Consider the following 27,332-nt stretch of genomic DNA (forward strand, 5'->3'; position numbering starts at 1 on the left):
CAAATCACCTGTTAGTCACATGTTCTACTATCTAATCTGCTGATGACATAATATCTGTGATATACAATATTAAGAATACACCCCTTTGTAATTACAGCTGGAAGCAGTGCTAACCATACACATAAGTTTATGCCTGGTTTTTCCTTTACTTTGCAGCCATAATTCGGGGAACATTATTTTATATATGTTTTAAGTCATCCAATGAAATCATAATAATGGACATTTATTTAGCACTTTGAAGCTTTCAGAACACTTTAAACAAAATTTGTTTAACTTCACAACAACCCTGTCAGAGAGGTACTTTAGATATCATCTTCATCTTACAGATAAAGACATTGAAGCTCAGAAGGTTTATGTGATTTGTACAACATCAGAGGTGGTATTTGGACCCAGATCTTTATTCCCTGACCCAGGACTCTAGATATATCACACTGTCTAATTTTAACATATTTTACTGTAACAGAATTCTACTGCATTTGAAAAACTCTTGATAAGAAAATTTAGGAAGTTTAGTGTCTCACTTCTCAGAAGGGGATTTTAATTAAACTTTTAATGTGCCATATAATCATGGTATCATACAATTTAGAGCTAGAAAGCAATTTAAAGATGATCTAGTACAACCCCTTCATTTTACAGATGAAGAAACTGAGGCCTGGAAAGATTACATGATTTGCCTAAGGAAAATGGATAAATTGTAGGCATGAATAGGTTGCACCATATTAACAATGAGGACTTTTGTATAAAAAGTTCTATTAAATATACTAGCAAAGATATTAATAAACAGAAGAGGATTAGGTTGATCATATTAGCAAGGGTGAAGGGTCATTAACTGTTACTCAAATCTTGTCAAAAAAACCAGATACATATGAATATTTTGGGGGAAGAGGAACCTCCTTAAAGACTGGAACTGTTTTTGCTCTTTTTTGTACAGCAAGTGCTTAGTAGACATTTTGAACATAAAAACTGATTAATAAATGATTGCTAACTGATTGACTAAAATGGATAAGTGCTGAATGAAATGAATGTATATAGATGGGATGAGATTTTTACCACTAATGGGGCATTCACACCAATGAAACCAACAGTCTGATGAGATGAGAGATACAATGAAGAATTAAAGAATTCTCTCTGAAGAATTTAAAAGAAAGCATGAAGGGGGAAAAAAAAAAAAACCCTCTTAATAAACCTTCCACCCTCCTGTTAAATGGGAATAGGAGCCCAGAGAAGCACTCTTGTTAAGTCATGAGATGCAGAATCAGAGGCTGTATACAAGAGATAATTTTGCTTTTTGCATAGTAAATCATGGAACATGAAATTTTTGAACTATAAAGGGATATTACTCTCACCACTCCCAAGACTTCAAATTTTCCAAAATATTTCCATTGGCACCAATATTGTCTCGATAATCAAATGTTGGTAGTGTCAAACTAATTTTTTAATTTAATTTTTAAAATTAAAGTACAAACTGCTAGTCTTTCCATATGCAACAAGGAAACTTGATCTTATATAAGTTCAACAAAAGTCCTTCAAACACTTTTCCAAAGAAAGGAATATATTTAAAAGTGGGGGAAGGGAGAATAATGGTATGGTGGATTAAAAGCTGATCTTGAAGTCAGAAAGATGTGAGCTCAGCTCTTGTCTGAAATGCTCCATTTATGTGATCCTGATGGGGTAACTTAACCTTGAACTGGTTGAGGCAATTCTCTATATAAACTACAGAGAAGATGCCAACAGGCATTGATAGAGGGAGTTTCCACATCAGCAGTTCCTTATGCTAATGAAATTACAGATCTGGTTTCTTCCTCCCTTTCCCCCCCACAAAAGTATATATTTTAGACAAGCATCAAGAAATTATATATATCCCACAAATAACAGTCATTTTATTTAAGTAAACTCAGTATATGAATACCAGATTTATAAAAAAGATTAAAATACAGTGGGACTATATACTTTACATACCTTTTTTTTTTTTAATCAAGAGATTACTTTTAAATAGCAAGCTAGAGAAATAAGAAAATAATTCAATGAATAAAATTTCATAATCCTGGGAGATCACATAGTCCAAAGTATTCTATGAATATTTAAACCAAGTCTCAAAATGTTTCATGTCCAAAATCACAATGAAGAAGCTGGGACCGAAAACCAGTTCTTCCAATCCTCAGTTCTACAGGGCTTTCACTATAGTCACCTCAAAAAACACATCCCTTGCTTAAAAGAAAAACACCATCTATCTATATGTATATACACAGATGCATATTTCCCGGGCATTTAAAAAATAAGAAGGTTATTCAATTATTATAATTATATTGAACCTGAACAGATACCTTTTCCTCGTGCGTTTAAGGAGGGAGACAATGCTAAATTCACGTGATTCTAAAAAGTATTTTGAACAAAGGTCGGGGTTTTGTCCACAATAAATATAAGAGAACTGGGTGAGTCTTTAACAAGCAAGACAGAACGTCCTTGGTAGGTTGAAAAAGGCCTAGTTAACATTTCATGCTACAAGGGAACCCGTTGCACCCATACTCTCTGAAGATGTGAGTTCCTTCGCATAAGACCCACTATGATGCCAGCTACCAAGACACTCGAGGAGTAATTAGTCAATAAACATTTAATAAGCACCTACCAACCACATGCAGAGAAGTAGGAAGGTGAAAGGGAGGGGCGCGTATAAATTCTAGGATCCAAAGCAATTCTGTAGCCCTGAGTGGCTGGAAGTGGGTCTGAAACATGCGCCAAACCAACCCTCCCAAATGGGTAATTAAGTTGAATTTTGTAAAATTCCTACGTATACCCTTTGTGTCTGCCGGATATTTTCCATCTCAAAAAAACAAAAAGAGCTAGGTAGAGCAAACCTCGGACCCCAAAAATCATTATAGTTGTAATTCTATTATTCTATGGTAATCAGTAAAATGAAATACCCACCATCTATAAACTCAAAGCAAAAGAAATCAGAGAGCCTCGAGGTCTCTTTCAATACACGTGGCCACACCCAGCTAAACTTTGACTCTAAGTCCAGACCGCTCCCTCCGCCCCTTCCCATACTTCTTCCCCGCCCCCTTTCCATGCCTCTTCCTCGCCCAGCCCTTTCCTTCCCAACCCAGCCTCCGGGGGCGGGGTTCGAAGAAATCATCAGAACAGCCGATCACGTGGTATTCCTACTTCGTCCAATCGTTGCCCTGTCTGGGCGGCGGCGCGGGACGAGTCCGGCCTACTCAGCGCCCCCGGGTTGGGTCTTCCCGCCCCTGCCGCACGGCGGCGCCCCACTCTGAGGCTTTTGCTGCTAGCCCGAGTCACCAGAACTGAGTCGGGCGAAAAGATGACGGCCGTCTTGCCGCGGATCGAGCAGCTGTCCTCCCGGGTAGTGCGTGTCCTGGGCTGTAATCCTGGACCCATGACGCTCCAGGGAACCAACACTTATTTGGTGGGGACCGGCCCCAGGTAACGCGCTGCTGTGTGAAGGCGGTGACTGCTCCCTTCCCGCGGGCAAGAGGGACAGGCGGAGCCCGGCGTGGATTTGCCCCCAGGTCACAGTTATTGCTTGAATGAAACGCGTGGAACTTCCTCCCTCCCCCTAGTACTTTTAAAACGCGTTTTATTTTGGTTGTCAGGAACCAGTCGACCTTTCCTCCACTCCCACTCCTCCACCCAGCTTCCAGCTGCTGAGAGAGGAGAGAACACCCTTCCCCCACCCCGCTTCCTATGGTCTTATGCAGCCTAAGCCTCCGCAGCGGCCCCAATTTCCGCTTTTCTGTGCACTTGGCTCGTCCCCACCTCGCTTGACCCCAACTTCTAGGTCACTGAACGGGGTGAGTTTGTTGTGGAATCTTCTTTGGAAGTCCTGCCCAAACCTCCCACCAGAGGGCAGAATCCTCTGCCTTCTCTTTAAGATTGGCCGAAATGCAAACCAGAAAGATCAAATGTCAGCTTGGAGCGAAGACTTAGAGAATCTCTTGTTTTCCTTTGCAAATATCCTTTGTTTTTGAGCATTTTCTCCTTTCACCCGTTATTTGTAGGCAATGCTGTATAGTCTCATAATTTGATTGTGTTGCATTTTTAAATGAGCTTCAAATAAAAGGAATAAATAAGGATTGTAATTAATGGTTATAACGTATTTGCATTAGTATAAAACCTAAATGTTTATCCATGCTAGTTAGAATCCAGGAAAAATTAGCTTTAGTTGAAAAGGTAAACTATTTTTCTTACCAATTAACAGAGGATCAAAATAATACGAGAAAAGTTAAGCAAATTAAAACATTTTTCTAAGTCTTATAGACTCCTTGAACTGCTACATTTTGTTGCAGCAAGAAATAAGATGGTTATCCAACTTGAAAGATTATTTGTAACTGTGGAGTCTTTGTGGACTTGTAATAAGTAAATCACAGGCATTTTAACGGATCATCTATTGAACTGACTGTCCTTAAAGACTGAGGGAATGTAAGGAGCATCAACCCTGACCTCAAGAGGGACCTGAATTCAAATTTGATTTCAGACACTTAATAGTTCCTAGCTGTGTGACCCAGGGCAAATCACTTAACCCCAATTGTCTCAGGAAAAAAAAAAAAAAAAAAGACTGGGGGAATGTAAAAAATTAATAAGAAATTCCCTATTCTTAAAAGTTCATAATCCCAATTGTGGGAGCAATTTACATACAATCTAAATTATATGCTTTTCACACAGTAAACCCATATAGTAGATTGTGAATGAAACTAGTAAACAAAAAATCTGCGTGATTCTGAGCCCTCCAAAGACCTGCCTCTATGTGCTTCATTTTCCCCTTCCTGTCCCCATCAGACATGTGGCCTATGAAAGGAACTGTAAGAACTCTTGTCGAGGAGTGAGGAGTCCAATTTGAAATTTCCAAAGAGGAGTAAATTCAATAAATATCAATGTTTCTTTATTTAGGCAGAAGGTACTGCTGTCTCATCCTAAATGAAGAGGAGTGAGGGGTTTTTGGTTTTTTTTTTTTTTTTTTTTTTAAGCAATAATGAATTTTATTTAGTTAGAGAACAGGTGTTTATAAAACAACTTCCATGTGCAATGAACATTGTACTTGGGAAGCTTTTCTTTATTCTCAACTTTGTGATTTCATCCTCCATCCCTATAAGACAACTTATATTGCAACATTGTAGCAACTTACAATAAAGATTAGCAAGAATGCTTCAATTTTGACTTAGAGTCATGTGTACACTGAGAGATTAAGCAATTTGCTTTGGGTGATAAAGTTATTAGGTGAGGGAAGAGACTAAGTATAAGGTGATAGAGAGATGAATGTATTATTGTCAGCACTATCATCTCTAACCCACCATGTAACCAATCACAAATATTTGCAAGAAAGCTGCTTAAGTTAAGGGGTAGAATAAAACATCTAACAAGTATTGCATGGAAATTTGTTCTTTTTATCTTTAGCTTCTTATCATTAGTGCTAACTGCATGATAGCTATTTTTTTTTCCTGAGGGAATGCTGTACTTACTATAGGTTTTCTTAAATATATAAATGAATCCTTATGAAGAATAATTCTAGTTGATTTTATGATTTCTTTCCTCCTATAAGTGGGAGACTTTTTTTAATTTTTAAGGCAAAAGAAGTTTCATTTTTTCCCCAAAAAGTCATCCTTTCTAACTAGATAATTATTTTTGGAATCCTGACAATATTTCCTTAGATTTTTTTGACCACATATAGTTTTGTAAGTCTAAAATTTCTGGTGATTCTCATTAAGAAAAGACTTCAAAGGAATCCAAGGGTGATACTGTTAAAAAAGCAACAAGAACGTCTGTTGTTTATCCAAATAAATATTCTCTTCTCCTTCAGGTTTTCTTTGTACAGAAGCTACTCAATCCGAAATACACAGCAAAAATATAGAATGCTGAACTTAGGGATCCCAAAATATTATAGGAATGTCTTTAGTAGGAAAAAAATCTTAAAATTACCCATTAGACATTATCCTATGTGCAGGGAAGTAACCATAAAAAAAAAAAATTTAAAACAAACCTCTAGATGTGTACTCTTTGTCCTAGCATTGGAGCAAATATGGTAGGAAAAAAAGCAGTTGAGAGGAGTTGTCCAGTATACAGACTGTTTACATTAAAGGGTTCAGTATACATACATACCTTAAAAAACTCTCATGTAAAATCAGAAAAAGATTAAAATGTAATTGTAAAGTTATTTAACTAAATAAATAAAATATAAAATATATTTTAAAACTAAGTCAATATGTGGCCCACAGGGATCCTTTTGTACCAATTAGTAGACATCACTTCTATTGTCTTCTATTTACAGTATAGCAAGGTGATACACAACCTGAACAAAATCCTATAAATATTTATATTAAAATAAAACTTTGCAAACTTGAATTCCATTATTTATCACTTTAGATTATTCCAATTTTTGAAATTATTTGCTTAGCAAATTTCATAATTCAAGTAAGTAATAAAAACAAGATTGTAGGGAAATATTTAAAATTGGAATGGGAAGGAGAGAAACTGGTTAAGGGAACAAACCTTTAAGAGCATTCATTTATATGTAAACAGTTTACATTCTAATAAAGGATTTTTTATTTCTTCATTAATTTTATTTTTTAAAAAGTCTACTAGTCAGCACTGTGTTAGACTTTAATTTGTTTAGAAGTAATAAAGTTACATTCCTGTAATTGACCTTTTATTAAATTTCCTTCAAGTTAATATAAATTTAGTCTCTTTTATTATGTAATCAAGAAAGACTCAAAAAATGTGAAATGCCAAAACCCTATAATTACATAATGTTAGAACCAGAGGCTTGAGAAATTAATATGAATATCATTTTAGAAGTGGGTGAACTGAGACCTCAAAAGAGATAAGATTAATTTATGGTAGAAAAGGAGATTTTAAAAACAACTTAGTCTTAAGAAAGTTCAGAAACACAAGTGTTTGGAAAATCAGAGAGTAAAAGTAAATTAGCTTAAGTGGGAAATTTTTACCTATCCTAACCCATTTCCTTCACACCAAAAAATGAAGTTATGGTTCATAACAAACTTTTATAGCTTAGTTACTCTACCTAGTATAAAGGAACAAACTTAAAGAGCTATCCAATCAAATCCTTTGATGTCTGTTGAACACAAGCCTATTGTGAGGGGTCTCTCTCTGTTATAGATAGTACTTTGAGGTTTGCAAGGTGCTTTTCATGTGATCTCATTTGATACTCATGACAACATTATTAGGTATGTATTGTTATCCACATTTTATAGCTAAGGAAATTAAAGCAGAGCAGAGATTAAATGATTTGACAAAGGACATACACCTGGCAGGTATTTTGAGGCAGAATTTGAAGTTTCCAGAAGTTTAATAATAATGATAGGAGCTAGATTTTATGTAGCACTCTGAAGCTTCCAATGTACTTTACAAACATCTAATAACTAGCATTTATATAATGCTTACTATGTGCCAGATACTGTGCATGAGGAAATGGGTATAAAGAGGTGAAGTCCCTTGCTAGGGTCACACAGATATGACTAAACTAGCAAGAGCCTGAGATTGCATTTGAACTCAGATCTTCGTAACTCCAGAATATTTGCTCTATCCACTGTGCCACACAGCTACTTCACTATTTGCATGCCCCTCTTACCACCTTCAAGAATTCAGGGTTAGCTCTATGCAATGATAAGTCATTAGAGTAAGATTTAAGTAGTAGTCCTAAAGTTTAGCTTAAATAATCTAAATGGCCAACATGCTATTGTTATCTCATATGTCATGATTATATATATACACATATATATTTTTTCCTATTGTTTAATTACATTATTTGATTTTTTTTAGGAGAATTCTTATTGATACTGGTGAACCATCAATTCCAGAATATATCAGCTGTTTAAAACAAGCACTATCTGAATTTAACACATCAATACAAGAAATTATAGTAACCCACTGGCACCGAGATCACACTGGAGGCATATCAAACATATGTAATAGTATCAATATGGGTAAGCATAAAATGTTCATTAACCCTATTAGTGAAACTGATTTTAAAAATCTTGTTTTAGAATGGAATAATGGAATGCTAAGTAAATTATTTACTTAGTTTTTCCTGTTTGCATACTACCTCTAAGTACTATTTAATATTTATATTCCTGTTAAGTATTGTTCTGGTCTTAACATAAAAGGAATAGGGAAAATACTGTTTACCACTTCAGATTCCCTGCCTTCCTTTTTTCCTTGCAGATAAAGAAAAGATACCTTGCCATTTAGCATAGGCTAAAGATTTATTATCTTGTTGCTAAGCCTCTCCAAATTTAACTAGGCTGCTCCTTGTACCACTGAAATAGAGCCTATCACTAGGCCTGTATTCTTAAGTCTTTGTAGCAGGGTAGAATCTTCCAGAGCTTGAATTCCATTAACATGGACTTCAAGAACTTAATGTCATCTTTGTGCCATAATGAAATATCAAAAGGTATTCTATTTTAAGAATAATCTTATAAATGGTCAAAGGATATGAACAGACAGTTTTCAGATGATGAAATTGAAACTATTACCACTCATGTGAAAGAGTGTTCCAAATCATTATTGATCAGAGAAATGCAAATTAAGACAACTCTGAGATACCATTTCACACCTGTCAGATTGGCTAAGATGACAGGAAAAAATAATGATGAATGTTGGAGAGGATGCAGGAAAACTGGGACACTGACGCATTGTTGGTGGAACTGTGAACGAATCCAACCATTCTGGAGAGCAATCTGGAATTATGCCCAAAAAGTTACCAAATTGTGCATACCCTTTGATCCAGCAGTGTTTCTATTAGGCTTATACCCCAAAGAAATACTAAAGAAGGGAAAGGGACCTGTATGTGCCAAAATGTTTGTAGCAGCCCTATTTGTAGTGGCTAGAAACTGGAAATTGAATGGATGCCCATCAATTGGAGAATGGCTGGGTAAATTGTGGTATATGAATGTTATGGAATATTATTGTTCTGTAAGAAATGACCAGCAGGATGAATACAGAGAGGCTTGGAGAGACCTACATGGACTGATGCTAAGTGAAATGAGCAGAACCAGGAGATCACTTTACACTTCAACACCGATATTGTATGAGGATGTATTCTGATGGAAGTGGATTTCTTTGACAAAGACTCAATTTCAATTGATAAATGATGGGCAGAAGCAGCTACTCCCAAAGAAAGAACACTGGGAAATGAATGTGAACTATTTGCATTTTTGTTTTTCTTTCCGAGCTGTTTTTTACCTTCTGAATCCAATTCTCCCTGTGCAACAAGAGAATTGCTCAGTTCTGCACACATATATTGTATCTAGGATATACTGCAACATATTTAACATCTATAGGACTGCTTGCCATCTAAGGGAGGAGGTGGAGGGAGGGAGGGGAAAAATCGGAACAGAAGCGAGTGCAAGGGATAATGTTGTAAAAAAAAAATCACCCTGGCATGGATTCTGTCAATATAAAGTTACTATAAAATAAAATAAAATATTAAAAAAAAAAAGAATAATCTTGGAGTTTAAGCTGAGCTTTAATTAAGCTAGGGATATTAAGAAGCCAATGATTAACACTCTTTAATAATCATTCAACCAGCTACAAATCTATCTGGCATCATCATCATTTGGACCCATATGTCCGTCTTATCCACAAAGGTAGTGTGAAAAAATCTTTTCATATGTTTTACTAAAATCAAAACATTACATCTGGAACATTTCCTTGATCTAATATATCAAACTGTGACATGAATGAAGTTTGACATATCTTCTTAATGGACCTGTGCAGATTCTTCATGATCTTCACTTCATTTTATATTTGCTTACAAGTTATTTTTTAAATAATATATTCTGAAATATAGCCAGGAATAAATATTAAATTTTGTGTCTATAGTTTTTAGCTTTCCTATTCCCTATTTTTAAAAATCATTATGCTGGCATATATTATTCTGGGCTGTGACCACTTGTCACCAAATGCATTCAAGTCAGTCAACAAGCATTTAAATCCTTATTCTCTGCCAGACACTGTACTAAGCACTGTGGTTACAAAGAAAAGCAAAAAACAGCCCCTGTTTTTTGCCTCAAGGAGCATTCATTCTAAAGGGAGGAATCACATATGTATAAAACATGCAAAACATATAGTTGGATGGAAAGTGATCTGAAAGGAGATGCATTAAAAAAAAAAAGTTGAAGGTATGTCTGGGAGGTTTTCTGGAGGCAGCCTTAGTTTCAATCAAAAGTAATAATCACCCAAAATGCAGCCAGTTGGTAAAAATGCAACCGTTTATTTTCTCCTTCCAAAATAGCCCAGTTAGTTGAGGCCTATCTCTCTGCTTGATTCCAAGAGCTCTTGCAGCTTTGTCCTTTGCTTCTGCCTCTGCTTTCTTCAGCCTCCAGCCAGCACCAAGTTCAATCTGTCTTGCCTTCGAGAGAGAGCTTCTGGCTCTCAATCTCCCAGAGTGCTCTGTGTCTGTCCCAGAGTGCTCCTCTCTAATCTAATTCAGTTGAACCCCCTTGACTGAACTTATATATGATCTATTCTGAGAGAATGGGATTATGGGTTTTCTCCCAGAGTGCTCTCTGGCCCTAAGAGCTTCAAGGGAGGTGTGAATTCACAAAGTTACAAAGTTAACTTTGTGAATCTCCCATACTTGTGAACTCCAATTAGTACTTAAATACTTCTTGCTTATATGAGCTCTCTAAAGGTGTGAACACAAGCATTGTATCAATTAGTTCTACTTAGTACCTTATTTCAGGTTCTGGCCCAAAACATCTCCTTGTAAGATCAGATCAATGATACTGAACCATGCTAAATTAGATAATTATTGTCTCTATCAACTCTAATGACTTAACAGTTTGTAAAGATCCCAACAAGGGACCAGAGACACACAGCTACTATGTGTTTCCAGGTTCTTGTTCTGTTCTGTGGTCAGTCATAGATAGGATCAACACTCAAAGCCATGTATTTTTGACCTAGCACTGCGTAGCAGGTGACGAAGCTGCCAGAGGATACTTGTTACTACACCCAGAGCTTGCTCAGGGATTTCCTGGAATCCTTTTTGGTATCAAATCTCTGACCCTGAACACTAGAATGTTCTCTGCCAATACCATTGATACTGTGTAGGAGAAAGACCACTGACTCAAATAAATCAAATAAATTAAGGAGATTTCTCAAGGTAAAAGTAGAAAGGAATTTTATCTACAAACAAGCAGTCAGACAAGGAAAGGCAAGGGCCAGTTAACAGACAAGAATTATATAGTAACACTCCCTGTAGGCTGGTTCTTTGCCCTGATTAGCCAGTGAGCAAATGACCTCACATTCTAAGTCATAAATGACGAAAAACTTCTAACCCAACCACAGTTTAAGGATTAGTAAATTATTATTTTTTTTTTTTTGTGACTGAATCTCTTTTTTTTTTTTTAATAACTTTTTATTGATAGAACGCATGCCAGGGTAATTTTTTACAGCATTATCCCTTGCATTCATTTCTTTTCCGATTTTTCCCCTTCCTCCATCCCTCCACCCCTTCCCCCAGATGGCAAGCAGTCCTTTACATGTTGAATGGGTTACAGTATATCCTAGATACAATATATGTGTGCAGAACCGAACAGTTTTCTTGTTGCACAGGGAGAATTGAATTCAGAAGGTATAAATAACCCGGGAAGAAAAACAAAAATGCAAGCAGTTTATATTCATTTCCCAGTGTTCGTTCTCTAGGTGTAGCTGCTTCGGTCCATCTTTGATCAATTAAGGCTCTCTTTATCGAAGAGATCCACTTCCATCAGAATCGTTGTTGAGGTATATAATGATCTCCTGGTTCTGCTCATTTCACTCAGCATCAGTTCATGTAAGTCTCGCCAGTCCTCTCTGTATTCATCCTGCTGGTCATTCCTTACAGAACAATAATATTTCATAACATTCATATACCACAATTTACTCAACCATTCTCCAATTGATGGACATCCTTTCATTTTCCAGGTTCTAGCCACTACAAACAGGGCTGCCACAAACATTTTGGCACATACAAGTCCCTTTCCTTTCTTTAGTATCTCTTTGGGGTATAAGCCCAGTAGAAACACTGCTGCATCAAAGGGTATGCACAGTTTGATAACTTTTTGAGCATAGTTCCAAATTGCTCTCCAGAATGGCTGGATGTGTTCACAATTCCACCAACAATGTATCAGTGTCCCCGTTTTCCCACATCCCCTCCAACATTCCCCATTATCTTTCCCTGTCATTTTAGCCAATCTGACAGGTGTGTAGTGGTATCTCAGAGTTGTCTTAATTTGCATTTCTCTGATTAATAATGATTTGGAGCATATTTTCACATGTCTATAAATAGTTTCAATTTCTTCATCTGAGAATTGTCTGTTCACATCCTTTGACCATTTATCAATTGGAGAATGGTTTGATTTCTTATAGATTAGAGTCAATTCTCTATATATTTTGGAAATGAGGCCTTTATCAGAACCTTTGATTGTAAAAATGTTTTCCCAGTTTATTGTTTCCCTTCTAATCTTGTTTGCATTTGTTTTGTTTGTACAAAAACTTTTCAGTTTCATATAATCAAAATTTTCTATGTTGTGGTCAATAGTGATCTCTAGTTCTTCTTTGGTCATAAATTCCTCCCTCTTCCACAGGTCTGAGAGGTAAACTATCCTATGCTCTTCCAATTTATTTATAAACTCATTCTTTATGCCTAGGTCATGAACCCATTTTGATCTTATCTTGGTATACGGTGTTAAGTGTGGGTCAATGCCTAATTTCTGCCATACTGATTTCCAATTTTCCCAGCAATTTTTGTCAAATAATGCATTCTTATCCCAGAAACTGGTGTCTTTGGGTTTGTCAAACACTAGATTATTAAAGTTATTGGCTGTTTTGTCCTTTGAACCTAACCTATTCCATTGATCAACTAGTCTATTTCTTAGCCAATACCAGATGGTTTTAGTAACTGCTGCTTTATAATATAATTTTAGATCTGGTACAGCTAGGCCACCTTCATTTGATTTTTTTTTTCATTAATTCCCTTGAAATTCTTGACCTTTTGTTTTTCCATATGAACTTTGTTGTTGTTTTTTCTAATTCATCAAAGTAGTTTTTTGGGAGTCTGATTGGTATAGCACTAAATAAGTAGATTAATTTAGGTAGTATTGTCATCTTTATTATATTTGCTCGCCCAATCCAAGAACATTTAATATTTTTCCAGTTGGTTAGATCAGACTTAATTTGTGTGGAAAGTGTTTTGTAGTTTTGCTCATAAAGTTTCTGATTTTCCCTTGGCAGATAGATTCCTAAATATTTTATACAATCAGTAGTTACTTTAAATGGAATTTTTTTTTGTAACTCTAACTGTTGGGTTTTGTTAGTGATATATAAGAATGCTGATGACTTATGTGGGTTTATTTTATATCCTGCAACTTTGCTGAAGGTGTAGATTGTTTCTAATAACTTTTTGGTAGAATCTCTGGGGTTCTCTAAGTATACCATCATATCATCAGCAAAGAGTGATAATTTGGTTTCCTCATTGCCTATTCTTATTCCTTTAATCTCTTTCTCAACTCTTATTGCCAAAGCTAGCATTTCTAATACAATATTAAATAGTAACGATGATAGTGGGCAACCTTGTTTTACTCCTGATCTTATTGGGAATGGTTGCAGTTTGTCCCCGTTACATATGATGCTTACTGCTGGTTTTAAATAGATGCTACTAATTATTTTAAGGAAAAGTCCATTTATTCCTATACTCTCAAGAGTTTTTAATAGGAATGGATGTTGGATTTTATCAAATGCTTTTTCTGCGTCTATTGAGATGATCATATGGTTTTTGTTAATTTGATTATTAATATGGCCAATTATATTGATAGTTTTTCTAATATTGAACCAGCCCTGCATTCCTGGTATAAATCCTACTTGATCATGATGTATTATCCTGGGGATGATTTTCTGTAGTCTTTTTGCTAATATCTTATTTAAGATTTTACCATCAATATTCATTAGGGAGATTGGTCTATAATTTTCTTTCTCTGTTTTCAACCTACCTGGTTTAGGTATCAGTACCATGTCTGTGTCATAAAAGGAGTTTGGTAGGACTCCTTCATTCCCTATTTTTTCAAATAGTTTATAAAGCATTGGAACTAATTGTTCTTTGAATGTTTGGTAGAATTCACATGTAAATCCATCTGGTCCCGGGGATTTTTTTTTAGGGAGTTGATTAATAGCTTGTTCTATTTCTTTTTCTGAAATGGGACTATTTAAGCAATTTACTTCCTCCTCTGATAATCTGGGAAGCCTATATTTTTGGAGGTAGTCATCCATTTCGCTTAGGTTATCAAATTTATTGGCATAAAGTTGGGCAAAGTAACCCCTTATTATTTCTTTAATTTCCTCTTCATCAGTGGTAAGTTCTCCTTTTTCATTTTTAAGACTGCCAATTTGATTTCCCTCTCTCCTTTTTCTAATCAGATTTACCAAAGGTTTATCAATTTTATTGGTTTTTTCATAAAACCAACTCTTAGTTTTATTTATTAGTTCAATAGTGTTTTTTACTTTCTATATTATTAATTTCTCCTTTTAATTTTAGAATTTCAAGTTTAGTAATTGATTGGGGGTTTTTAATTTGGTCTTTTTCTAACTTTTTAAGTTCCAGGCCCAATTCATTGATCTTCTCTTTTTCTATTTTATTCAAGTAAGCCTCTAAGGATATAAAATTTCCCCTTATTACTGCTTTGGCTGCATCCCATAAATTTTGATATGATGTCTCATTGTTGTCATTATCTTGAGTGAAATTATTAATTGTGTCTATAATTTGCTGTTTCATCCAATTATTCTTTAAGATGAGATTATTTAGTTTCCAATTACTTTTTGGTCTATTTACCCCTAACTTTTTGTTGAATGTAGTTTTTATTGCATTGTGGTCTGAAAAGAAAGCATTTACTATTTCTGCCTTCCTGCATTTAATTTTGAGGTCTTTATGTCCTAATATTTGGTCAATTTTTGTGTAGGTTCCATGAACTGCTGAGAAGAAAGTATATTCCTTTCTGTCACCATTCAGTTTTCTCCAGAGATCTATCATACCTAATTTTTCTAATATTCTATTTACCTATTTAATTTCTTTTTTATTTGTTTTGTGGTTTGATTTATCTAAATCTGAGAGTGCAAGATTGAGATCTCCCACTGTTATAGTTTTGCTTTCTATTTCTTCTCGCAACTCTCTTAGCTTCTCTTTAAGGAAGTTAGATGTTATACCACTTGGTGCATATATGTTTAATACTGATATTGCTTCATTGTCTATAGTACCCTTAAGCAAGATATAGTTTCCTTCCTTATCTCTTTTAATTAGATCAATCTTTGCTTTTGCTTGATCTGAGATAAGGATGGCTACCCCTGCTTTTTTGACTTCACCTGAAGCATAATAGATTCTGCTCCAGCCTTTTACCTTTAGTCTGTATGTATCTCCCTGTTTTAAATGTGTTTCCTGTAAGTAACAGAATGTAGGGTTCTGACTTTTGATCGAGTCTGCTATCTGCCTCCTCTTTATGGGAGAGTTCATCCCATTCACATTTGCGGTTAAAATAACCAATTCTGTATTTCCTACCATCCTAATATCCCCAGATTATACTTTTCTTTTTCTTGCCCTCCTTCCCTTCTTCCCTATTGGTCCCACTAACGTCGCACAGCTCTCCCTCTTTAGTATCCCTCCCTCCTCCTTTTGAAGCCCTTCCCCTTTCTTGTACCCTTCCCTTATTATTCTTTTTCCTTCTCCCTTTTCCTCTCCCACTTTTTAATGAAATGAGAGAAGAATCTGTGTAAAACAAATATGTCAATTGTTTCCTCTTTGAGCCAACTCTGATGAGAGTAGGATTCACACAATGTTCCTCCCCCTCTCTAAGTTCCCTCATATATGATAGGTTTCCTTTGCCTCATTGTCGCATGTAGTTTCCCTCTTTTTATCTCCCTTCTTCCCTTTTTCTGACGCTATCCCCTTTCCATTTCTACTTCCCTTTTTTATGTTATATCAGTAAAATCAAATTATACATATGGTTTTTATGTATATTCACAATAGAAATACAGTTCTCAAGAGTTCCTTTTACCTTTTTCTACTTCTCTTGATTCCTGTTGTTGCAGATCAGATTTTTTGTTTAAGTCTGGTTTTTTCCTTAGAAACAGATGGAATTCCTCTATTTCATTAAATGTCCATCTTCTTCCGTGGAGATAGTTTATTCTTGGCTGCATTCCAAGCTTTTTGCCTTTCGGAATATATGGTTCCAGGCCCTTCAATCCTTTAATGTTGAGGCAGCCAGATCTTGCGTTACCCTTATTGTAGCATCTCAGTATTTGAACTGTTTTTTCCTGGCTGCTTGTAAAATTTTTTCTTTAGTCTGGAAATTCTGAAGTTTGGCCACAATATTCCTTGGAGTCTTTATTTTAGGGTCTTTTTCAGAAGGTATTCGATGAATTCTTTCAACGCCTATTTTCCCTTCCGGTTCTATTACTTCTGGGCAGTTCTCTTTGATGATTTCCTGTAAAATAGTATCTAGGTTCTTTTTTTCATCATAATTTTCTGGTAGTCCGATGATCCTCAGGTTATCTCTCCTAGATCTATTTTCCAGGTCTGTTGTTTTTCCAAGTAAATATTTGACATTTTTTCCCAATCCCGCCTCTGGTCTGCTCAGAACGCTAGCCTCTAGCTGCCTGTGCTAGTATGTTCCTGGCCCCTTAGGACAAACCTTTCCTGGCGATCTTCCGGATCGGCTGGTAAGTTGTAGTGCTTCTTATCTTCATGAAATTAAGCAGTGAAGAGTTATTTTTGAGGCTGGATTAAATAGTTGGTTATGAGAGTAATGAGAGGAGCTTAGAGAGTTGTGTGTGCCTGCTCTGCCATCTTGGCTCCGCCCCCAGTAAGTTATTTTCTATGGGAGTTTCACTGCCAAGGTGGCCCCAATTTACTCTCACAAAGAAAAGGGCTATATAGTCCCATTCCTTGTAAACTATGTGATCTCTGGAGAAAGAAACCTGGCCCTGGGGCACAGCTGACCTTCACTCAGTTTTTAAAAGTCTCCATCTTGTGAGACAGCATTCACAGTTCACTTTCCCCAGTGTCTAAAGACATCTCAATCTCCCCAATCTACTCAGGGCTTAAAGATGATTCACTATAGTTTCTTACTGGCTTTCCTGATGCGAATTCAGTCTGATGTACTCTCTAATTCTTTTCAAAGAAGTGTGGGGAGAGAGCTAGACTCTTGTTCTCTTAATCTACCATCTTGAGAGAGGCAAAATTTCAAAAAGTATTGCTTATATTAAGCTTTGAATGATGATAGCTACTTTTTACATACATAAAAAGTATTTTATATACATTACTGTATTTCATTCAGTAGTAACAACGGGGGAAATTAAGACTCAGCTAAGCCTTTCTAAGTGACTTACCTAAGGCCGCTAGTTTGTAGTTTGTAACACAAATGAGATTCTAACCCAAATACTACATTCAAATCCAACACTCTTTCTACTATTTTATATACATCCTCTTAAAGAAAAGAATTTGAATAGGCTGTTATAGAGAGGGAAATTTTTCCATATATAAAGGATAAAACATAGAGAGAGAGCAGGAAGAGAGTCAGGGAATGACAAATAGTCCAGTTGGCCTGAAACATAATCTGTGTAAAAGGACATAATACATAGTAAAGGCTGGAGACAATATTGGATCCAGATTGTGGATGGTTTTGAGTGCTAAACTAATTATATTTTATGTGGTTAGCACTGAAAAGCCACTGAAGGTTTTTGCTCAGAGAATAAAATTATCACACTTCTTACACTATAGTTAGTGTGAAAGATAGATCAGAGGAATAAGAAGTTGGAGGCAAGCACATCAATCATGATGCTTAAATCATGAGAATAGTCCAGATGAAAAGTAAGAAGAGTGTGAATTAATGTGATAGCAGTAGAAGTAGGAATGAATTTGAGGGAAAAAGACTGCAAAGATAGTAACTGTGTGTGTGTGTGTGTGTGTGTGTGTGTGTGTGTGTGTACACTACTTAAACAAACTGTATGCTTCTTGAGACCATTGTTTTTGTCTGTTACTCCAAATAAGTCACTCAAATACTTAGCAATTTTTTTTTCCAACCAGTGGAGAGTAGGCCTACTTTTAAATAGAGCTTTCTAAGGTTTGCAGAATGCTTTAGAGGCAGTTATCACATTTGATTTGATTAGATTTGATCTTCATAATAATCCTGAGGTAGACATTAAATACTGTGAAGCTTACAGAGGTTGTGACTTTTTTCAAGGCCATGCAGCTATTAAATTTCTAAAGTGGAATTCAAATCCAGTTCTCCCTGACTCCAAGTCCAACTTTATATCTGTTAAGCTATATTATGTCTCAGTTGTCCAGTGTCAGCACCACATTGTTGTCTTTTCTTCAAAATTCAGAGCAGGAAAATCCTTTATAAATACCATTCCTTAGGGTCTATATTATTTTCTCATCAATACCTAGAAGCCTTTTTGTTTTGTTTTTGGAAGCAATCACGATTAGCTGTCAACACAGTGTCTGGTGCTAGATTTGAACTCAGACCCTCCTGACTACAGTTCTGGCCACTAAAAGTTTTCAAAGCTAGCTAAGACTTGAAGGGACTATTTCTCAAATGCATGTTAACAAAAAGGATTGGATATATGCATGCTTATATAGAAAGGCTTAGAAAATGTGGAATTCTGGGAAGAGTATCTATAAGATGCAAGAAGCAGCTAGCATTCCAGATACATGCTACTGTATGCAGAGTTGCAATTAAGAATTTTTGCATCTAAGGCATCCAAATAATATAAACCACCTCTGGGTTAAGCTCACCTTCAATTGGCAGGTATGATACAGGTTTACTACTGAGGGAGAATAGAATGGAATAGAAGATGAACTTTATTTCACATCAAAGTCTAATAGCCTATTTTGAAATTTATTTTTGCCAACTAGGAACTAAAGTCTTGTTTTTGTTTTTCGCTGAAAAAAAAAAAATACAAGAGTTATTGATGCCCTCTAAATTCAGTGCTCCATGAGAAAATTCTGGTTGCCTCATTCTAAGTTTTGTCTCTAGTTATTGTATCTCCTGTTTTTCTGAGTCTTCATAATTTCCTTGGAATGTAAGAAAGTAACCTTTTCCTTCTGGTAATTGCAAGTATAACACCCTGAATGCCCTCTAAAGTACATAACTTTGAATTTTTTTTAATGTGACTTATGTATTTTGTGACCAGGCACCGATTATTGCATTAAAAAGCTCCCACGCAATCCCTTCAAGGAAGAAGTTATAGGAAACAACAAGCAAAAATATGTTTATCTGAAAGATGGAGATGTGATTAATACAGAAGGAGCCACTCTCAGGTAAATACTTAATTATTTTATGAACTGTTGTTTTTTAAAAACTCACATTCCACTCAAGGACAACCAAAACTTTTATCAAAACCAATTTCTATCCATGTACTTTAGTACTTATAAATCTATGATTCTATAATCTGTTGAACAGAAAAGTAAAGTTGAATTAATGGATACTCATGCATTTGCTTAGAACTCCTCTTTGTTTTAGTACAATGTTCTTTCAACTATGTAACTACAAAATATGGTCTAATAGGATCTTCCAAGGGATTTTGGGTGGGTTTCTTAAAATGATTTTCTTAATAATAATTCTAAAGCTTTGGTTCTCACATGAAGTCCTTTCAAGTATCATAGTTTCAACTTGAACAGCCCAATATCCTGCCTTATCAACAAAGTAATGTTTATTATTAATTTATATATAATTATTAATTAATTAATTAAATTTTTTTAATTTATTTTCTAAATTAATTTAATAATTATATATAACTTTTTGAACCTATGCATCTTGACAGGATTCATGGATTCAGGTCCTGGTCTTCAATTTTGCAGTTTTAGAAACTCAGTTTATTTTAATCAGTGTGATCAAGTCACAGCATTATTTAACTAGGTTAACCAAACTTACAATCAATTAGAATATATAACCTAGATTTCTTATTAATTTCCATTTAAAAATAAAACTACTAAGTAGATTGGAATATTAGTATGGGATGATCAATACATTTATTTCCCAGTAGAAAGGACCACTTAGGAAAACTAGATCAATATCAGAAAATTGCTTCCTAAACAGAGCGGAAGCAACCATAAGCTCAAGAAAAATAGCAGTTTAGGATTTTCTCATGGAGGAGCAAATAGTCATCCACAGATCAGGAGCTCCCAAGGGCATTTATTATATAACAGTATAACAACTTAATTTCCTAAAGATAATACTAAATAAGGAAAGATTAAATCATGTCAATTGTACTCTGTTTAAGAATGTTAAAGGTTTACTAAGTTAGCAAAAAGCTAGAAACAAAATAAGCTCAAGAATTGAAGGATGGCTGAAGAAACTTTAGAAATTAATTAAACATTATTATGGCATAAGGAATGACAAATGTAATAAATTCAAAGAATCATTAGAAATAGTGAATTTATTATTCTAATACATAGCATTTCACCTCCAAATCCTTGGCTCCCATATGAAGGGCAACTTATATAAAGATTAAGAAATGAAGATAAAATGCTATGTGAGAGGAACATTAAAGCCAGTTTGAATGGAATATACAATGTAAGAAGAAATAATGTGAAATCAGTATAATTTAAAACTTATTTTAGTTACATTTTAGTCTTTTTAGTAATAATAATTTATATTTATTTGATTTTTTTCTTTTAAAATTTTTTATCAGACTTTTTTTTTTTAATCACTTCAGGCATTTCCCAAAACTTGCCATAGAAAAAAACTCTTATAAAAAGACAACTAAACAAAGCAGATTGTCATATCTGCCGCACCTATCAGTGGCTGCAAAATTATACACATGTAACTCACCATTTCTCTCTAAGGGTAGAAGTACATTTCAGTAGGCCCTCTGAAACTAAAATTGGTCATTACATTTAATCTAAATTTAAATAAAATTTTATCACATATTTTGTTTTTATAAAGCATAAAATCCCCCCTTCCCTTTTGCTGCCTCACAGAAATCCATACAGTATAAAAAGGATTTATTTTTTTTAAAACAGGAAAAAACAAATTGATCAATACATCAAAAAACCTGAATATATACGCTGTATTCTACATCTCTAGATACTTCATTCCATCCCACTTAGCAAAACAGTGGGGGGAGTTGGTTTTTTTAACTCTTCTTTGGGGCCAAGCTTGTTCTTTGTAATTTTAAAATATTCAGTTTCAATTGATTTGTGATGTTCCATTTACATTTTCATAGTTATTATATTTATATATTGTTTTCTTGATTCTCCTTTGCATTATAGTTTATATATTTACATATAATGTTTATATCTTCATGCTATTCTTATATTCATCATATTCATTGTTTTATACAGTATCCAATAATTCAGTAAATGCAATACAGTAAACATTTATTAAATGACTACTATGGGCCAAGTACTGTGCTAAGCATTAGGGATACAGTTAATAAAAATAAAGATAGCCCTTTCCCTCAAGAAATTTATAATCTAAAAGGAAGAAATTATACACAAAATAAAGCAGGAAGTAGGGGGAGAGGAGACTTGTAATACAACATGGGGTAGCCAGCAGAAGAAATAGAGGACAGGTATGGATCTTGTTCTATGGAATTGAAAACAGGGCATCAGAGACAAAGTAAAGTGATATTTCATTTATTCATTTACCACAATGTGTTAGGCATAATGGATACCCTGCAGACTGGAAGATTCCTTTTCCTGAGTTCATATTTGACCTTAGACACTAGCTGTGTGAGTTACTTATTCTGGGCAAGGAAATGGCAAACCATTCCACTCTTTGTCAAGATAATCCCAAATGGATTTGACTGAAATAACTAAATAATAAACTTCAAGTTACTTAGCTATTTTCCAATTGATGAACATCTTTGTTTCCACTTCTTAACTGATCATATATTTTAAAACTTTCAAAGTAATTTTATATATTTTATCTTATACAGTCTTCACAACAGCCAATTCAGTCAGGCAGATTTTTAAAAATACTTCTTTTAAAGATAAAAAAAAATTGAATCCCAAAGGTTTTGACTTAAGCAAAGTCATACACCTAATATGTATCAGAAATTGAGACTCAAATGTAAGCCTTCTGACTTCAAATCCAATAAATATGCTTTCTTCTAATGGGCATAATGACTTCTTAGGATATACTCTCTTAAACAATTTATTTACAAATCCTTTCATAAAGCAAGAAAATTGGGCCTAAAATCTCATTTGTTTTTACTTCTTATTAGGTTCAATTTCAAAGGGTAATTTTTTTTGATTCATCACCTTAGATTTTAGAGGTATGCTATCTGTGGACGCGCAGCCCCTCATTATAAAAGAATTTGAGGTATTTCATCAAGTGTGCTATTGGTGTTCCAGTTAGTGGATGAAGAGGAATGAGGGTTGCCTTGGCAAGCAGGTAGGAACAGAAGTTAAAAGGCACAGGTTTTATAAATATAGCAAAAGCTTTATAAGTTCTGACATTGGCTTTCTTACTGGAAAGAATACTATACTTTAATTCAGAATACCCGAGTTTAAATCTAATCTCTGATATTACTATCTATGTAATTAGAAGTAAGGCACATAGATTCTCAGCCTCAGTTTCCTTATGTTTAAAATTAAGATAATAACTACTTGAACTGCCTGCTTCACAGGGTTGTTGTAGGGAAGTACTTCGTAAACCTTAAGTCCTGCCTAAATATTAAGTAATAGTAGTGGTGGTGATTATAGTAGAATAGAATATGGTGTCTGGTCATGCTACAATTTCTTGGAACCACAGGTGAGAGATGGCTGAGAGGTGGATACCAAAAGTAGATGAGCAGCCCTGAAAAGGACTTGAGAAGTGCTCATACCCGAGATGCTCATATATTGAACAGCTTGTATACCTTCTTAGCAAATGGATTAGCCCAGATTAAGGGTAACCAATAGGCCTCAAATCCATTGTGAGTTAGGGGAATATCTATTCCAAATAGATGAGAATAATTTGTTCCAGCAGCCATGAATGTTGATGAAGCAGGCACTACGGAGCACTTAGAGCTTGACCAGATGTCAGAGTCATCAACTGCATCCCAAACCATCACTAGTAATCATGACTTTTGTCTTGTTCCTGAATGTTGATGACTCTGGAAGAGAAAGAGAAGAAGACAACTTTGTGCAACTCTGCTTCACTTAAATCCAATTCACTCAGAAGTCAAGTCATCATCCCCCTAGTGTCACTGATCCTCTTCAAAAGGAGGATCAGCAACAGTAGTAGTATTTATTGCATGTGCCCCTGGGGAAATATACTAGGAAACCCTCAGAGTGGAAAGGGGGAAAGTATAATATAGCCTTTTGTTGCAACCACAGAGGGAAAAAGTCTCTAAACGAGTTTCTGAATGTGACCTTACATTTTATTGGAAGTAAAAGGAATAATATCTGACATTTATAGAATGTTCTTAAGGTTTGTAAAGTATATTATCTCACTTGACTTCACAATTACCCCAAGATAGATACTACTAGTATTATTTTCATAGGTTATAGCCATATCCTTAAATCTATACTTTTCTTAACTTTTTTGAAATGTATTCCTCTATAATCTAGTGTAAGTACCTGATCATGCTGAAAGAAATTATAAAAAAGAAAAAAAAATTTTTTTCTCCTAAGAAGTCATTATGCCCATCAGAAGAAAGCATATTTACTGGATTTGAATTATAAAAAATTTATGAAATATTCTCACATAACCTTGAATATTTTAAAGGAAATCTATCAGTTCATTAAATAAGATTGTGGAAATATTGGCCATTGCAGTTCTTATGAATCACTCTTCAGTTTCCAATGGAATCAACTGATGTACACCCTAGGGTTATCCTATGCTATATTTATCTTGTAAAGCAGATAATTTGATTTATATATTTGCCAAATATCACTTCTAAAAAAAAATTACATTTCACATTACATTGTACCTGTGTGTTATTTTTCATCTTCACTATATCATAAATACAAAATTTTTTGAAACCATTTTACAAAGGGCAAATCAATATTTAATGGAATGATTTTTAGCATTTAAACAAAAGAAAAACTTAAAATCATTGCATTTTCTTAAAAGCCTTTAGGTTTTAGTTACAGCCTTTAAGATCTTTATAATGTAGTTTTGTTTGCCCATCAGTTACAAGTTCCCAGAAAACCTATCTAGCCAAATAAACTTTGTTATTAGGAGGTGGTGCCTCAGGCCAGTCTAACCATCATTTCAAATGAAGTCTTATTCCAGTCAAGCATACCAGCAAAGGGAATCTGGTATTCTCAAGTCTTACCAAAGAAGTATATGCTTTATCAAATTGGAAAGGCTTCAGACATGGACCCAACAATGAATTATGTGTTTCCTATCCTGGAACTAGCTAAGCTAAGTTGATCATTAGGTAATGATTTATTTATTCAGCCACAACAATTCATGAAGACATTTTATTAAAACGTGGCAAGATTGGAATTGTGAACATATCCAGCCATTCTAGAGAGCAATTTGGAACTATGCTCAAAAAGTTATCAAACCGTGCATACCCTTTGATCCAGCAGTGTTAACTACTGGGCTTATATCCCAAAGAGATCTTAAAGAAGGGAAAGGGACTTGTATGTGCAAGAATGTTTGTGGCAGCCCTCTTTGTAGTGGCCAGAAACCGGAAACTGAGTGGATGCCCATTAATTGGAGAATGGTAGGGTAAATTGTGGTAAATATTATGGAATGTTATTGTTCTGTAAGAAGTGACCAGCAGGATGATTTCAGAAAAGCCTGGAGAGGCTTACATGAACTGATGCTGAGCATCAGTGAAATGAGCAGGACCAGGAGATCATTATATATTTCAATAACAATACTATATGATGATCAATTCTGATGGATGTGGCCCTCTTCAACAACGAGATGAACCAAATCAGTTCCAATAGAGCAGTAACTAATTGAACCAGCTACACCCAGCAAAAGAACTCTGGGAGATGAGTATAAATCACTACATAGAATTCCCAATCCCTCTATTTTTGTCCGCCTGTATATTTTATTTCCTTCACAGGTTAATTGTACACTATTTCAAAATCCAATTCTTTTTGTACAGCAAAATAACTGTATGGACATATATACATATATTGTATTTAACTTATACTTTAACATATTTAACATGTATTGGTCAACCTGCCATCTAGAGGAGGGAGTGTAGGGAAAGAGGGGAAAAAATTGGAACAAAAGATTTTGCAATTGTCAATGCTGAAAAATGACCCATGTATATATCTTGTAAATAAAAAGCTATAATAAAAAAATTGCGGCAAGATTATGTAATATAATTATCCCCATCAGATATGATCCTTGTATGAAAGAGAAGATGTGATAGTATGATATATGAGCACTGTACACGGAATCAGGAAGATCCAGATTTGAATCCAGTCTCAGATATTCACAATCTCTGTGAGTCTGGACAAATAATTTAATCTATAAGGACTTCAGTTTCTCTGTAAAATCAGAAAATTATCCTACATCGCTAAAGTTCCTTTCAGTTCTATTATGACTTTATATGCACAAAACAATACGAAATGCAGTAAGAATTCAGAAAAGCAAAAGAATACTTGGGAAAATGGGGGAGGTAGCTTATAGAAGAAATAACATTTGAATTAGATCCTCAAGAATAGATGATATTTCTTTTTTTAATAACTTTTTATTGACAGAATATATGCATGGGTAATTTTTTACAACATTATTCCTTCCACCCACTTCTGTTCTGACTTTTCCTTTCCCTCCCTCCACCTCCTCCCCTAGATGGCAGACAGTCTTATACATGTTATAGTATATCCTAGATACAATATATGTATGCAGAACCGTACAGTTTTCTTGTTGCACAAGAAGAATTGGATTCAGAAGGTAAAAATAACCTGGGAAGAAAAACAAAAATTCAATTAGTCCACATTCATTTCCCAGTGTTCCTTCTCTGGGTGTAGCTGATTCTGTCCATCATTGATCAATTAGAACTGAATTAGATCTTCTCTTTGTCAAAGATATCTACTTCCATCAGAACACATCCTCATACAGTATTGTTGTTGAAGTGTATAATGATCTCCTGGTTCTGCTCATTTCACTCAGCATCAATTCATGTAAATCTTTCCAAGCCTCTCTGTATTCATCCTACTGGTCATTTCTACAGAACTGTAAAATTCCATAACATTCATATACCACAGTTTACCCAACCATTCTCCAATTGATGGGCATCCACTCATTTTTTAGTTTCTAGCCATGAATAGATGATATTTCAATGAAAATAGAAGACATCCAGGTTCTAGGGTTTGGTTGAGCAGAGGCACTTGATTAAAGAAATTGTAGAATATGTTTAAGAAACATCAGTCTAGTTTCATTAGTATTGGATAAATGAAGTAAGTATTCTAAGGTAAGGTAGGAAAGGGGCATTGGAGGCAGTTTATATAAGTGCTCTCCTTGCTTGGTATCTTTATGGAGTTTGCTATTTATTTGGTAAGCAATAAGAAGTCAATGAAGGGTTTTTTTTTAAAGCATGCTAGAAACATGATGAAAGTTGTTTAATAAGAAGAATAATTTGGTTGCGGTGTGCAAGTTAGATTATAATGTAGTAACTCGAAGAAATGTTAAATCGCTATTGTAACAATCCAAATAATAAGGAATTAGGGACCACACTCATGGTGATGGTTGTTGAAATGGAGCAATTTAGATGAACAAGAGTTTAAATTCTTATTAAGTATGAAGCATAAGTGGTAAATTCAGGAGATGCAAAGATCAAATCAAAGAGTGCTTATTGACAGAATATTCCATATACATACGTACATACATATAAATCAGTATGATACAAAGTTGGAAATAAAAGGGCAAAAGCAGAGAATGCTTTTCTAAAAATATCCAAGAAGAGACAGAATGTTTTCATGTGAGAATGATTAAGGAAAGATGTCATCCATATTTTGAAGGAATTTAAAAACTCAAAGACAGAGACAAAAAGAGTATGTTCCAGAAATGAAGGATAGTCTCTGTATGGTGGTAGTTTGTCAGGAGAATAAAATACATAAAGGGAAATGGTATGAAGCAGGTGGAATTAAGTTAAGAGAGAGCCTTAACTTAAGAAGTTAAGAAACTTCTTAACAAAGAAACAAAACACTTATGTTTTATGCTGGAAGCCATAGGAGCTCTGTTCTAAGCAGAGCAGAGATCAGATCAGAACTGTGCCTTAGGAAGCTTATTTTGAAATCTGTTTGAATGACAGAAAGACGAGAAACTGGAAGTAAGAAGGTGATAAAGCTCTAATGTTAGACCAAGGGAGTACCAATGAGGACCTGAAATAGCATGACAGCAATGTGAGTTGAGGAGATTCAAAAGATATAG

At 34.8% G+C, this 27,332-nt stretch overlaps 1 protein-coding gene across 1 annotated transcript in view; it reads left to right on the forward strand.

Annotated features, from left to right (window-relative positions):
- Positions 1-3,230: 3,230 nt before the first annotated feature.
- The window catches only part of LACTB2 (lactamase beta 2), a 45,925-nt gene continuing 21,823 nt past the window's right edge, over positions 3,231-27,332 (forward strand). The window contains exons 1-3 of the mRNA XM_051970059.1: positions 3,231-3,441; positions 7,792-7,955; positions 19,192-19,318. Coding sequence (XP_051826019.1) covers positions 3,320-3,441; positions 7,792-7,955; positions 19,192-19,318 — 413 coding nt within the window. The 5' untranslated portion in view covers positions 3,231-3,319. The remainder of the gene's footprint in view (positions 3,442-7,791; positions 7,956-19,191; positions 19,319-27,332) is intronic.

Source organism: Antechinus flavipes, chromosome 1 (assembly GCF_016432865.1).
Source record: "Antechinus flavipes isolate AdamAnt ecotype Samford, QLD, Australia chromosome 1, AdamAnt_v2, whole genome shotgun sequence".
In the NCBI taxonomy this organism is placed as follows: domain Eukaryota; kingdom Metazoa; phylum Chordata; class Mammalia; order Dasyuromorphia; family Dasyuridae; genus Antechinus; species Antechinus flavipes.